This window comes from Equus quagga, chromosome 9 (genome assembly GCF_021613505.1).
Source record: "Equus quagga isolate Etosha38 chromosome 9, UCLA_HA_Equagga_1.0, whole genome shotgun sequence".
In the NCBI taxonomy this organism is placed as follows: Eukaryota; Metazoa; Chordata; class Mammalia; order Perissodactyla; family Equidae; genus Equus; species Equus quagga.
The window spans coordinates 112,704,482-112,719,729 of NC_060275.1; the positions used below are offsets into that span (position 1 = coordinate 112,704,482).

General features: G+C 37.4%; 1 protein-coding gene across 2 annotated transcripts in view; it reads right to left on the reverse strand.

Annotated features, from left to right (window-relative positions):
• The window catches only part of MARCHF6 (membrane associated ring-CH-type finger 6), an 82,673-nt gene that overhangs the window by 27,379 nt on the left and 40,046 nt on the right, over positions 1–15,248 (reverse strand). For both annotated transcript variants that reach the window (XM_046672431.1, XM_046672430.1), the window contains exons 8-17: positions 14,307–14,368; positions 13,669–13,701; positions 11,196–11,247; positions 7,676–7,734; positions 6,318–6,398; positions 6,011–6,079; positions 5,857–5,931; positions 4,674–4,808; positions 2,763–2,882; positions 1,399–1,499 (exon numbers count right to left, since the gene is read on the reverse strand). In XM_046672431.1, the coding sequence (XP_046528387.1) occupies positions 1,399–1,499; positions 2,763–2,882; positions 4,674–4,808; positions 5,857–5,931; positions 6,011–6,079; positions 6,318–6,398; positions 7,676–7,734; positions 11,196–11,247; positions 13,669–13,701; positions 14,307–14,368 (787 nt within the window). The remainder of the gene's footprint in view (positions 1–1,398; positions 1,500–2,762; positions 2,883–4,673; positions 4,809–5,856; positions 5,932–6,010; positions 6,080–6,317; positions 6,399–7,675; positions 7,735–11,195; positions 11,248–13,668; positions 13,702–14,306; positions 14,369–15,248) is intronic.

Below are 15,248 nucleotides of genomic sequence, written 5' to 3' on the forward strand. Positions count from 1 at the left end.
ACCCCTGCAAGGACACTCTGCTTCAGAGATCCACGTGGCTCCTCACCTCCTTCAAGGCTTCCCTCATCTACCACCTTCTCAGGTCCTCCAGTCACTTCTAAACTACAACCCCATCCTAGCCATTCTCCCTATGCCCTTTCTCTGCTTCATTTTTCCCCACAGCACTTATGACATACTATATATTTTACCTATTTTAATGGCTGTCTGCCCCAATGAAATGTAAGCTCCACAAGGGCAGAGATTTTTCTTGATTCTGTTTGCACACTGTTACGTCCCTCCTGCATAGAAAGTACCTGGCATATAATGGGCCCTCAATTTTGTTGAATGAAGAACGGACTACATATTGCTATACAGCCCAAAAACTTAGCTAAACTTCTAAGTATAACTGACTACCAAAATGGGTCTATCCCAACAATATAAAGCCAGAATCTGCACTTCTGGGTTCTCACTATGACCAGACCCAACTACATAGAGAGTGATGATTTACTCCAGTTAGGGAAAAACTCAGAGAATAAGACCTTGATTTAGATTTTCAGGAGAGAGAGAAAAAGTTTGCCAGGCAAATGTGGGAAAGAAGATCATTCCAAAGAGAGAGAGAGACGAGGAACAGCTAGGCATTTATGGGGAGACTCAATGGAGGTTGAGCCTGGCGGAGAGTGGAATTCAAGTCAGACAGAGCTGGGACAAAATGCTGGAAAGACAGCTGAGATGATGCCAAGTCCTGTATGTCATTCTAAATGACTGCGGATTATGGAGGAAGAGGCAGGGCTATTAGGGATGGATTATAAATGGAAAACCAGAGAAGGCCTGAACTAAGGTAGTAGGTGGTAAATCAAATTGGATTAGATAAGAGATCTTAAAGAATCAGAATTAACAAGATTTAAAGACTAATTAGAAGTAAATTTGAGGAAGAAATCCAATTTGCCTGGCAGATTTCTGGTTTAGGTGACTGAAGGGATAATGCAAGACTGAAAAAGGGAATACAGGAAGGAGTTGGGGAGACTAGGTTTCCAGGTGACAAGTTTTTAAATCAAAAAAGGTTTTCCATCTATGAGCCTTATACCCTATTTTTAATCCACAATTAAACGTACAATTATGGCTGCATTCTCTATGATGTGCTTTTCATATAAAGATTATGCTACTAACACACTCTCATTAGGTATGATAATCATCTCAATGCTGAACAAAGGCACACTTCATCTGCAGAAAAATCAGTCAGTCTTTCTTTGGATACTGTAACTGCTAAACTAATGTTTACATGATCCAGAACATGGCAAAATTTAACTATCAGGTGATTTCCACCATCTGTAAGAAATGAATGTTTTAAATGTATGTACTCTGAATATCAAATCCCTAACAGAGCTAAATTGGTAAAGCTTCCAAATTTCAAAACCTTACCTATAGAGCATGACATTGTACGGAAGAAAATTAGGCAGGAGACTCTTAATTATACGTATAGGAAGCCAAAGCATCAGGAGGACAATGGAGCCGAAGACAATCTGCAGGAAGGAAAAGGGCAGGACACCAACATAAATCACTCCAGTGAGAGACACACTTCAGAACAGACTCAACCAATATGCAGTCCAAGTCTACACCCACCAGGGCCCCCAGTGTTCTCACTGGACACACTATACTTGAGGCACTCTGTGCAAAGAATGCATTCCTGTGGGCCGGCCCCATGGCATAGTGGTTAAGTCCAGCGCGCTCTGCTTCAGCAGCCCAGGTTCGTGGGTTTGGATCCAGGGTGTGGACCTACGCCACTTGTCAGCAGCCCAAATAGCAAATAGAGGAACACTGGCACAGATGTTACCTCTGGGACAATCTTCCTCACGCAAAAAAAGAGGAAGATTGGCAACAGATGGTAGCTCAGAGCCAATCTTCCTCACACACACAAAAAATGCGTTCTTGGGACAGCTGCTTTTCTCTCTCTTTCTAGGACACAAGAGCTCACACAGGGGCCACAGAGGATAATCACTGCATGTTATGTGAGGAGAGTGCTAGAAACTCATAATGAAGGAGAATTGTCTGCAACTTAATGTATCACCTGTAACCATTATAAAACATAACCCATGTAAATTCCTAAAAAAGTTTCCAAAGAGTACAATAATGCTTTTAGAATTTTATTTTGGAAAAACTTAGATTTAGCTACATAATTTCTTGTTTCAGGTGGGAAAGACACTTTTAGATGCTTCTGTTAAGAATTTAATTTAGGGCAGCCCGATAGCTTTGTGGTTAGGTTTGCGTGCTCTGCTTCAGTGGCCCAGGGTTCGCAGGTTTGGATCCCAGGCATGGACCTACGCACCGCTGATTGAGCCATGCTGTGGTGGCATCCCACATACAAAAGAGAAGAAGACTGCCACAGATGTGACAATCTTCCTCAAACAAAAGGAGGAAGACTGGCAATATATCTTAGCTCAGGGCCAATCTTCCTCACTAAAAAAAAGAAGTGAATTGAACTGAATTGAATTTAGAAGGTATCAACAAATCTCCATTGCTTCAACACAAATTAAATGTAATTCAGAAACCCATAATTTGGTAATCAATTATACTACTAAAGAACTACAAGGTATTTTTGCTTTAGTAAATTTTTTATTTATTTTATCAAGGTAGTCAATAAAATAGCTATTTGACAACCGAGTTCCACAGACCTAAATAAACATAAATTATTCAATCTACTCTACCAGTCCCCGTTACCAAAAAATATATGTATCTCTCCAAAGGGTAGCACATTTCACTACAACAACAAAAAAAGTTATGCTTACCACTGACAAAATAAATCTTCGGAGATGCCTATAAATGGGAAGGTGGATCATTTCTTGTACTGGATTAAAATCTGGATCATTCAAATTTCTTAGAAACCACAAGACACCAGGTCGAAGTACCTGCAAATATATTTTAAATGCTATAAATACTCACCAATGTCTTTAGGCTCTATATACGAGTTAAAACGTTAACAGAAAAATAAGCTCTTAAAATTACTTTGGCATCTTATAAAATGGGCCCCAGAAAATCCTTTTGGCTTTCCTGGGAAAAGAAGTTCCTAAATCAGAATCTCTATGAAAACTATCCAGTGTTTGATGTCTTGTGATGCTTTTAACCATTCAATGAAAAAAATTTATTAAGTACAATTTGCCAAGAAATCTAGATCTATGAGAAGAAAAATATTTTTTTAAAAAATTGTCGCTATATTCTATCATCTGGTAAAAGGATTAGGTTGTAATTTATAAATGTTCTAAACAGAAGATCTGATTTCAGTGTGACACTTCTGGAGACTAGTTCATCTTAATTAAGAAACTCTACAGTTTCTCAGGATCTTCATTTTACTATCTACATCTTTTTCTCTCTCTCAGTGGAAATCACCAACCCAAAGAGGCTATGGGTGATAGGGCAATGGCTGAGTCTCGGTAATAATCCTGGGTGGTTCAAAGTCACTGCATTGCCCTGTGTAAAGGGTCTCATCTGCCCAAACTCTACTTCTCACCTTCCAAATGAGGGGGTTATGAGATATGACCTCTAAGGTTCCATCTAACTCCCAAAGACTAGAATTCGGTGTCAACAAAAAACCACCACATTGATGAAATGAAAAAATTCAGTATAAAACACTTTAACACTTAACAATGTAATTTAGAGGTCATATATAATTACAATTTAAAAGAAAAACATTATTAAGTTAGCCTCAATCACTTTTTTTTCAAAAAGAGAATTTACTAAACTTACACTACATGATTCAGGAGAACATTTTGGCCCCTGGCCCCCTCCCCAACTCCTCAAATCTCTCAAAGAGCAAAGGAAACAAGAGCGTTAAACCTTTGTGCCTTTGTATTCCGTTCCCACCGGATGAGTCGGCCTGCTCTTTGGGCCCTGCACATCTCTCTCACTATTCTCAATGGAGTAAGCTGACTTGATCAATGGCTGTATTCCTTCCCAAAATGGAAAATCAAGGAGAATGAGTACCGTGTCCTTGTTTCTCACTACTACCCCAGCAGACAGCACACGGTCTGGCACAGAGTGAGCAGGCAGTAATATTCGGGGAAAGAATGCACAGTGGCAAGAACACCTAATCGTAATTACTCAATTTTATACTTCCTATTGCACCAGACTAAGTATGAGATGTATAATAACCAAATACTCATTTTCATTGTCTTCAAATCAGTAAGGACTGTACTCCAAAAGTAGGATTAATTATGGCACCCAAACTAGAATCATAAAGGACTCTCAGTCTAATTCTATACTTAAGATGCCTGCTTCAAGACTATTTTACATATTAGATCCTACAAAATCATACCCTTTGGATATTTCTAGCGTTACATTTCCTTGAAGGAAGTCCAAGACAGACTCACATCACGTAAGATTCCAAAAATTTGTATTACAGGATGACTACAATATATACCAAGTAAAATAAATGATTTTGTTTGTTTGCTGTCCATTCATCTTTCAAAGTATAAATAATTATAGACAGAAATAAGACAACTTGTCAATTTTTGAAACAAATGACTGAAAACAGCTTAAAGCAATTAAGCCAAATTCGTCTATCAGTTATCCCTCCTTAGAATAAAATAATGAAGAAAATGATTTAGTTAGGAAATCATCACAGCCTTTGAGGCATAACTTCTGGTTAAAGCAAAAGTCCTTTTCATAAATATATAGTCTCGGCACTTCCCTACAGAACTTACCTCTCTGAGTAATAAAATGAAGGAGGCAAAGTAGAACACGTACACCATTCCCACTAGCCAGTGCAGAAACATGGTGGTACCTGGAGCTGACTGAAAGCTCAGTTCTCGATCTTTCAGAGTAGCATCAAACATTTCCTAAATCAAAACAGAACAGGTGAGAGATTTGTACCACTTACATTTGCCAAATTAAAATCTCCATCTTCTAAGCAGTGAATAAATCACTATGCATGTAGGTTATGATGTTCTAGGACTAGAGTTCTTTTAATGCCATTTCATAGTGTTACAGAAATATAAATGATACAACATTGGATACTATTTCAAAGATGTATACGACACTTTAAAGTTTTTAAATATACTAAGCAAGACTGATAAACCAATTAGTAAGAACTTTACTAATACTGCTACTGTGAAAGAATCATTTTTGGTTAACACAATACCTTCTTTTAGTGGTTACAGGTCTACATTCATGAAAAGTTTTAATAGTAAGATATGGAAGAAAATGTTATTTCAGAACCAAAAGTAGCTTTTCTACATATAAAATATTTTTGATAAGTCAGAAACTGATTATTACTGACAGCCATTAAAGACTATAATCAAAACTGAGCATCATAGTTAAAACAAATGGCTAGGGTTGAATTGATTACTACAAAGACGGTCTTCTCACCAGATTACTCTTTTTATGCACACTCATGCACTGCATAACATTTCAATCAACGAGGGACCACATAAATGACGGGGGTCCCACAGGTTTACTAGCCTAGGCGTGTACTAGGCTATACCATCTAGGTTTGTATAAGTACGCTCTGTGATGTTTGCACAATGATGAAATTGCCTTATGACACATATCTCAGAATCTATCCCCTCTGTTAAGCATGCATGACTGTACATAATATCTTGGCATTATATTAAAATTTATATAAAATTTAGAAGGGTAAAATGATTAAGAAAATTCTCCACTGGTTATTAGAAAGGTTCCAGCCAAAAGACTCTGACATCAACAATTTACAAAGCCTCAAGAAACCCAGGTACTTGAGAAAAATTAACATTGACTCCACAATGATACATTCTCAAAAAAACAAGCAAATTATCAAATATTGACCTTCCTTTAAAAGGAACCCATACTAAAGACCTCCTTTTTTGAAGCCTTTAGATTAGATTGTATAATAATGAACAGGAAACTCACCAGTGAACAGATGTCCAGCCACCAGCCACAAATGAGAGGGAACACTCCAATTTCTACCACCACTAACAAAGAGACCTTAAGTAAAAATAAAGGTCATCAATATCACCCAAATGGGGAGAAATGGTTTCCAGTTTTAACTTATAACAGGAATTACCTTAACAACAATATAGCAGACTCCCAGCAAGCGACGAGACCTATGAAATTTAACAAGAGTTGCCAAGCCCTACAGCATCTAGTTAAGGAAAAACTGAACATTTAAAGGTACAATGAAACAGGCAACTATTTAGGCAACATTTAATATTATTTGACAGACAGAACTAATTTATTTCATATCTTGTCTGCCCTCATCCTTAGTACAAATACCTGCAACTTGCACTAAGAGGACAAGGGGAGAGACATAGTTTTGTCATTAATAGGAACAATTCTTTTTTGAACACCCGAGTTGGTTCATTAAAGGATACATGACAAATTATCAGTGTTATTGCTAAAAGTATATAACCTACTATGGTTGTGATTAGGCCTTCAAAATGAGATGCTTGGACCTGGAAATAAGAAGAAAACAAATAAAATTTAATTTTACCTCATGGCCTACACCCCAGTTTAACAATGTATTAACCAGTCCTGATAGACTAAAAATGAACCGTCTAGACAATCTATAAATAGATGTATAACTAGATAAAAGCCTATTTGGATACATCTCTACAAACCAGACTCTCCCACTGACTGCTATGTATACACAAGAGTGAGGAAAAATTAAAGAATAACACTTGACTCAAGCAGACAAAATAAGGGTAGAGTGAATTAGATTTGACAAAAATAAAGGAAAAGCTGTAATACTACAACGGTCTGCACTCCCTTCCATTCTGAAGCAGACCTGCTAAAGGCTGAGCATGGAAAGCAGCAACACACTGTCCAAGCAGCCCCCGGCCAGTACATCCTGCCACCCCATTTCCTACCACTGAGGAGACTAAGCTTCCCCTGCTCTCCAAATCTGTTCCACTCGAAATTTACAGAGACTAAGTTGGATAGTGAAACACTGCTCATCTTTTTGGCTCCTGAATTTCAGATAGCAAGTGGCAACAGTTTGGAAAGTCAAAATTTATCAAAGCATTTATCTGAACCTTTTAAGTTCTTGCATTCAACTACTGAGAATTCGGAGAGCTGTATTAAATACTGGAACACGTCTCTTGTCCTTTCAGACACTTCAGAATGTGATCTCTCAGGATTCATATATACAAATTGAACAGAATATTCCACATATGTCAGCTCTACCTTAAACGACTAAATTTTTCTAGGGCCTCCCCAAAATAGTAGTAGTTGTCCATCCAAATATTTATCTACCTCTGAAAAACGATAAAATGTCAAGATTAAAGCAAATTCTTTAGATAACACTGCAGCCCATATTCCAAGACAGACCAGCCCTTTTTTTAGCTTACTGATACACTGTTACTTTTCTAAATTCAATATGGGGCACCTGGGGAAAAAGGAGAGAAGGGAGCACAGGAGTCATAATGGAACAAATTGAAAATCAGCCTGCCTGTAAGAAAACTTTCCTGTAGTATGCCTCTGGTCTCCCCCAAGAGGAAGGAAGAGAATACATCACGGGATTCACACCCCATCTCCCTTAGCTGGCAACATGACCTACTCTGTCTTGAGCCACCGTTAGTTCAAAAGAAAAGACCGAGACCACGTTAGATAATTATTTCTTTGTATAAGGCAGACTGAGAAATGAAGTAACTCTACAACATTATCACTTACTCAACAGTATCAAAGTTGGGGATAATTAACGAAAGTAAATTTGTAAAAGTATTATACTCACGTGTTCTTCAAATCCCAAACCAACAAGGGAGAAATGACCAATGTGGTAAGGACAAAATGCTAAAAAGGGGGGAAAAAACTCAATGAAAATTTCAAAATCAAAACAATGAACACTCCTAGTACCAATCCCCACTAAAAGGAACGAGGGCTTCTTAGAGAAATGAAAGATTCCAGAACCAGGGCCAAAAATATACTGCCTAGAACATTCTCTATAACCAGAGAAAAGCTATCAAGTTCTAATAGGCTCATGACAGAAAGACACAGGAACCATTGTGAAGAGGGTCTCACAGGCTGAAAGAGAGGATGACATGAGCATCAAAAAGAATAATGATCAAAGCTGATGCAAACACTGAATACACACAAATCCATGAGAGTTCATAATACTCAAAAAGGAGAAAGTCAAAAACATAGACCACACCAGGAAAAAAAGCAACATAAGAGAAAACACTTTCATCACCAGTGGAAAGAGAGCATCAACTCCTTACCCTGAAAACTGATAATTAAAGGGAAAGAACTGCACATCTGTCCTGCTGCTTCTGAACAGACAAGTTCAGGTTAACTGAACAGTTCTAGCTGATAAGAACAAGCTCTTCTTTATAGAAAAGGTAGCCAATAAATGTAAAAAATGACAGAAGTTGAAAACCACCATTTTGCAATGCCTAATGAAATAAATTATTCCAGGCAAGCATCATCAAGGGATAATAAAATCATTAGGTGAAATGCTGATGGAACACTAGATATTTGCGTGATACTAAAACACCATCCCCCACAGATTACCTTTTGATGGTTAAGGGAAAAATGAAACCTAACAATAGAGGCAAGATACCATCACCTGAACCACGGATAAAGGTGGATAACCAGACACCACTGACCTCCTGCTAACACTGTATTAATTGACAAAGGATGACCAGTGAAGGTTTTGTCCTAAACATATTGAATCTGAATCTAATTTCCAGTTAAAAGAAATATGGAGACAAAGGAGCAAAGTAGCTGATATCATCAGGAAGCAATCGGACAAACATAGAAGATGAGACACTGAACACCAGGCAGCTATCCTAGGACTGCTGAACTAGACTCTTTAACAAAACAATCACAAGATTGCGGGGGGGGGGGGGGAGATGAGGGGAGCAAAGCGAAGAATATTCTCGATCAAAAGGAACTTAAAACTTAACAATCAAAAGTAATGTGTAGACCTTATTTGGATCCTCATTCAAACAAACCAGCTGTAAAATAACATTTAAGGAGACAACCTAGGAATTTTTAATATGATAGATTATTAGGAAATATTAAATTCCTGTAATTTTCTTAAGTCTGATGATGATACTATGGTTAAATAAGAAAATATCCTTAACATTTTCATAATAAGAATTTTTATAGTCTCTTTTCCTCAAGTCTTGCTTGCCTAACATCACAATTAATTCGTTCTCAATAAGATGTAATTATCTTTTCTTTACGGCAAAAATAACTGAACACAGATTCATTAGGGAGGAGGGGAAGGGGACTCAATCATTAAGATAAAAGTCATAGTGAATCTACAGAGACCTGGCCGCCAAACCTTTCTGATCCAGTACTCCATGGGGAGAAATTTTTTTGAACAGGTATTCCCAATATATTTAAACTTATTTATAAATTATACACAGGCATTATTTTACTACTATATTACATCTATTATAAAGCACAAAAAATTTTTATAGGGTAAGAAAATATGCAGAATTTTTCCAATTTTGTTCTTATACTCAACTTTGAGGATGACTCAAGTAGGCCTGTGGGAAAGGCAACCTTTGAAGTTCCAACTCTATTTTCACAGGTAAATACTAACCTGAAGCACCAATTCTAACAATCAATCTCTATCTGATCATGTAGCAACTACTAAATACGTATTTTGAAATTATGGTCAGTTTCTCAGGATCATTCCCTTGGGTTATATTTCTGCAAAGTATATGACCACAAGAATCCCAAAAAATGCCAGTGGAAAACCGCAGTAGAACAACCCAAGTAGGAAAGAAACATGTGTGCTTAATCCCAAAGACTGCTCACCTAGAAGGAAAAGTATATTCCTAAAAGAGAAAAGGTTCTTGTTTCATTTCAGAAGATCCTAAATATAGTATAACGTATATAAGTTTACTAAGACAAAATTTTCTTCATAGTATAAGGTTAGGAGGTTGGATTAGAAAAAAATTTACTTAGATGAGATTTGCTTTATATAAATGAGAGCTGTCACTTCTTGTTCCTCCAAACATTAATTTAGCATTAATCTTTTCCTGCAAGAGCAAAGATTAAATTCTATAGATGATTTTTTCTCTCAAAGAAAACATGGCCAAGATCAAAACAGTTTCACACTCTATAATCAATCATTTTCCATAATAAAAAATAAATGCAGAATAATCTGCAGACACATTTTCACCCCCATATGCAAGGATTAACAAAGAATGAGCTTCCTGTTAATTTGCACCACCTTAAATACTTACACTAAAAATGAAGAATCAATGGAACTTTTTCAAGATATTTTGTTTCAGCAAGATACCTGTACATTTCTTTTGTTCATAGATAATATTCAGAAATTAATTTTTTCTCATCCTCAACCTACATACTCAGTGTCTTTTTGACCACATGGCTTTCTGTTGAAGACAACTGCTTTCTGAGTCACAATGTGGTCCCCAACACAGAGCATTTGAAAATCTTTACTCCTCCTCCTCAGCAGAACCGAGGGGTGACTCACATGCACTAAGGAAGGAATTTCTCAAAGATCATCCCTACAGAGAGATCTGTAGCCTGAGGTCTCTCTCTGAGACACAAACCATAGCACAGTCCAACAATAACCTGATTCCATCAGACTCTACCTTCACTCCCAAGAGACACAGGAATTGAATTCTAAAGTCTTGGTTTATTTAACTCAGTTTCCCTTATCTTTCCCAAAGCAGAAAAACCGGTCAACTGCATCTCCTCAATCCTGCCTTCCTTTCTCTAATTATTCCCAGTGGGAGGACTAGTGCGTGGCGTCAGAAGAATCCTCACAGCTGCAGTTGTGAAAGTGTTCGGCAGTGACTTTACAGGGACCGGAATCTGCTTCTAAGGGGAATTCACACTTGGGGAAGGTTCACTGTCTTTCCTCAAGCCTACATCCATCTCTGGTGACAGCTCTGAAGCCAGTGTCACTGGTAAGGCCTTGGTCAGATTCTGACAGATGGAAACTAATCTTCAGCCACAGGGAAGAGCACAAGATAATCAGCACAAAATTAATTACACAGGTAAGATACTGAATATTCTCAAGTCAATCTAAAATCAGCTTCTACAAAAAGAGACAGAAATGCCCAACAGAAGCAAAGACAGTAGGTAACTGTCGTCAGTCTTGCTTAGGAAAGAATCTGTATACCTGAGGCCTTCCTATACAGGCTTATTACCCAAATCTGTTTCATACACGCCTATGTTTAAAAACAAAATGATAGAAAAATTTATAACAAGGCTCCAAAAAACTGAACTCCTGCCATAATACCATAAATAAAAGCATAAAGACCACTTACCAAAAACAAGAATGAACAGTGTGTTTAAAGAGACCACCCAGAAGACATGTTCCTAAAGGAAAAGAGCATTAATAAAACATCAATTCCTAGTTGATATGTGGTTAACTGGACTATTCCACTTATTTAGTTAGAAAATTGAAATTTTCACTCTTTAATTCTGAGATCTCTTCACAGAAATCATGAACAACTTTTCATTTTCCATTAGATAGCCCATAAAACTAAACCTAATAAAACTCAAAGTTCATGTTACATACAGAAAAAAAAACAAATAAATCAATCCATAAATATTTCCTCTTCAAAAATTAACAATCTACCACACCACAAACTACACAGATTCTCACAAATAATTGCCAGATTTCATTTAAATCAAATGACACTGAAAAATTCCAAATGGAGAAATATTTGAAAACCATGTTACTTCTAAACTACATATAATGTAACCTGCACAGTGCTTCTTTCACTGTCCATTTTGTTCTCACGACTTGTGCAAGGTCGCCTGATTGTCTCTGGTCCCTTTTCTTCCTGTGGTGTCCTGGTTTTCTTTGTTCACCTCTCAGAATACTCATTCTCACTTGGCCATTGATCCACTTCCACAGTTACGTATCATCACCTCCAGGTGACTGCTACCGTCTATTTCCTCCAGCCACGTCACATATACTTTAGTCATGCTCCATGCTGACACTCACTAGAACCACCAAGCCCATTTGTCCAGGCCTACCATCTCCCCTCACCATCAAGTTAAATGATCTTTCCAAGGCGGGCAACATGGTAAGATTTTCTTTCTAGAAAGATTATTCTGATCAAGTCCTCAATCTGCAAGAAGGATGATTAGTTTGTCTAAGAGATGACTGCTACATTCCTACTCACCACACCAGTTTATCATCACTCGAATTTTTTCACCTTACCTTGGCTTAAGGGCTCTCATACTGTCCTTATCCCTAATATCTTTTGGGCAGCAACCTCTAAGTTATCTTCTCCAAAAATTCCCTGCTGACAAGCCTCTACTAAGACCTGACCAAGCCCTCTCCTGGGTCCCTTATGACTTTTTGTCACTGAGTCTTTAATAGACAGTATCTCTAAAGTTCCTCCTTTACATGTTCGTTTCTCTCTACCAAACTCAAACCATCTTTGAGAAGAAGGGTCCTATTTCACTCATCTCTGAATCTCCCAGTAACTATCACAACAGCTGGGACATGGAAGATACAAAAAATAATTTTCAATCAACAATGAAGTCATCCTATAAACAGTTTTTTCCAATAATTAGAATGAGTTTGAGTGACCACTGCTTCCAACAACTTCTGTCACTCATCTATGAGGGATTCACAAAGTAAGGGACATAAATGAATATGGAGCCAAATAACACCTTCTATACTGACCTTGATCAAATCTTGAACAGGAACTCACTAATATCACATTCTCACTAACCTGTGAATTACCACCAGATACATTCCTCAATAGCCTCACCCTACTACCTTCAACTTCCTATTCTGGCTCCCATCTGGAACCAGCCCAAGGAGGAAGCCCACACTGTGGACAGCAGAGGAGACAAATGGAAATTATTTGGGTCTCTGATGACACTGTTGGGCCTCTGGATCAAGCACCCCCAAGCCCATCCTTCCTCTGGAGTTCCTCTGATGCTACTGTTTTGGTCAGCAGGGGTTCTACAACATGCAGCCAAAGTCATCTTGATACCCAAAGCTATAGGAAAATCCCAAATGACAAGTGGTTTTATATTACAGAACCTAAAAAGAGCATCATTTCCCCTTTAAAGAACAGGTTCTTTAAAGAATTGTTCTTCACCTTTGAGTTGTCCTCTTTACTAAGAAGCTAATAAATGGGGTTCAGGAAATAGCAGAGGCCTACAATGGGCCTGAGGCTCTCACTGGGAACATCGCAAAGTGGCTGTTTTCACCAGTTCAGACATTAAACATTGCAAGGTGGAACTTTAAAAGACCAAGTGCTTCTTAACTACCATTAACTTGGTATTTCATTTTCTTGTCTAAAAATCAAATATTTAATAATTTCCTTTTTAAAAGTATTACCTTTACACTTTGCCAACATTTCCAATATACAAAATAGACCTTCTTCAACATGTCAAATAATCAAAAATCAAAGGGTATTTTGACCGTTAGTATAAAAAACTGGCATATACCATAAATTTGAAACCCCCTGAATCACTAACACAATTAAGTCACAATTCTATTATTAAAAAATATTAGCTTTAGGGGCTGGCCCCGTGGCCGAGTGGTTAAGTTCGTGTGCTCCGCGGCAGGCGGCCCAGTGTTTCGTCAGTTCGAATCCTGGGCGCGGACATGGCACTGCTCATCAAACCACGCTGAGGCAGCGTCCCACATGCCACAACTACAAGGACCCACAATGAAGAATATACAACTGTGTACTGGGGGGGCTTTGGGGAGAAAAAGGAGAAAAAATAAAATAAAATCTTAAAAAAAAAAAAATTAGCTTTACTTACTAGAAAAACTAGTGATCCATCAAGTCCTAGCATCTAAAATAAATAATAATATGCATTAATTCAAAACACAACACATTTTTTATTCTATTTATGAAAAAAGCTCATTTTTCTTTCAATATCTTTCAACATAATCCTTACCCACTACTTTCCAATACGGTCTATCATTTTTCAGAGTAAAAAACTTCTGTTTATGAGAGTTGTTTATCTTGGGTCTCCTTTTATTCTAAATGATATGATTATAAAGTCAAAAGAAATCCATCTTAGGTTTAATTCTTATATCAGATACAGACCCAGGCAAGATTTCACGACACAACTGTATTATTTTGTCAACCAAAGCATCAGACTAATACTTAAATTGTTACTTCATTTTTCAAAAGTCCACCATTTCAGGTTAAACATTCCCTTAAGTGGAGAAAGGTTTGTATCAAAGACCAGAAGACAGAAAAAGTCATCAATACATCTTCATCATAATATTTTCACCACAAACATCACTTAATTTTCTCTAGAAATTAAAGTTCTATTAAAGTTTTCATCAAATGTAAGTACAAAATTTGTATATACATGTAAATATGCCCAACTTTAAAATATACTTTAGGATTAAAACACTAAGATGCTTGAGAGAAAGAAGTCTTACTCACTCTTTCCCACGTAAGCTCTTCTGCAGCGCGGTCCCATTCTAAAGCATTCCAGTTCATGTCATCTGGAAATATAATTGTAGTTTAAAGATTAGTGATGGAACTTGAACCATAAATAATAAAATGCACTCTTTTAATTTGGTGTTTTGTAAGCTGCTGTTGAGAAGCTAAAACGCATTTAAAATTTTTCCATACAGAGAATTTGCTTGTTAGGCAATAAATAACAATACAGATAAATAAATACAAAACATAAAATAAGATGATTCTATATTGTGATAAGAGCTAAAAAAGGAAATAAAGTTATGGAAAAGAGAGGAATGCAACAGCTCTGAATCAAGAATGAATTTAGTGGATTTGAGAAAAGGAAGCCAGGGGACTACAATTCTCTGGGTGAGGAGGGGGGTGGTAGAAGATGTAGTATCAAAGGAAGACAGGGATGAGATCATATGAGAGGAATGTGAGGCCTGGATTTTATTCTGTTCTTTAGTGTGATGGAAAAACCACTGAAAGATTTTAAAGGCAGGAGAGCTATATGAATACTATGCGAAACAAGAATGAAAGAAAGGAGACCAGTTAGGAGCTCTTGGATTAGACAAGAGAAAGAAATGATGGCCTGCACGAAGGCAGCAGCAGGTCACATTCTCAGAGCCTTTAAACATACACTCACCTCTCCCTGCAAAAGCCCCTTGCTCCCACTACACAACTTGCTTCTTCTCATCCTTCAGATCTCAGCTCAAGTATCACTTACTCTGAGCTACCCAGGGAATCTTATTTAAAATAGGTCTCTCCCCAGAAGCATCCTCAGAGCAATCTGCACCCAATTTGTCACAATGTGTAACGATAAATTTGTTCACTTGGGTATTCCTACTTCTTCACTAGACCAGAAACTCCACTAACATGCGGACTTGGTATTTGAGTGCCTGGCACACAGGAGACACTCAGATA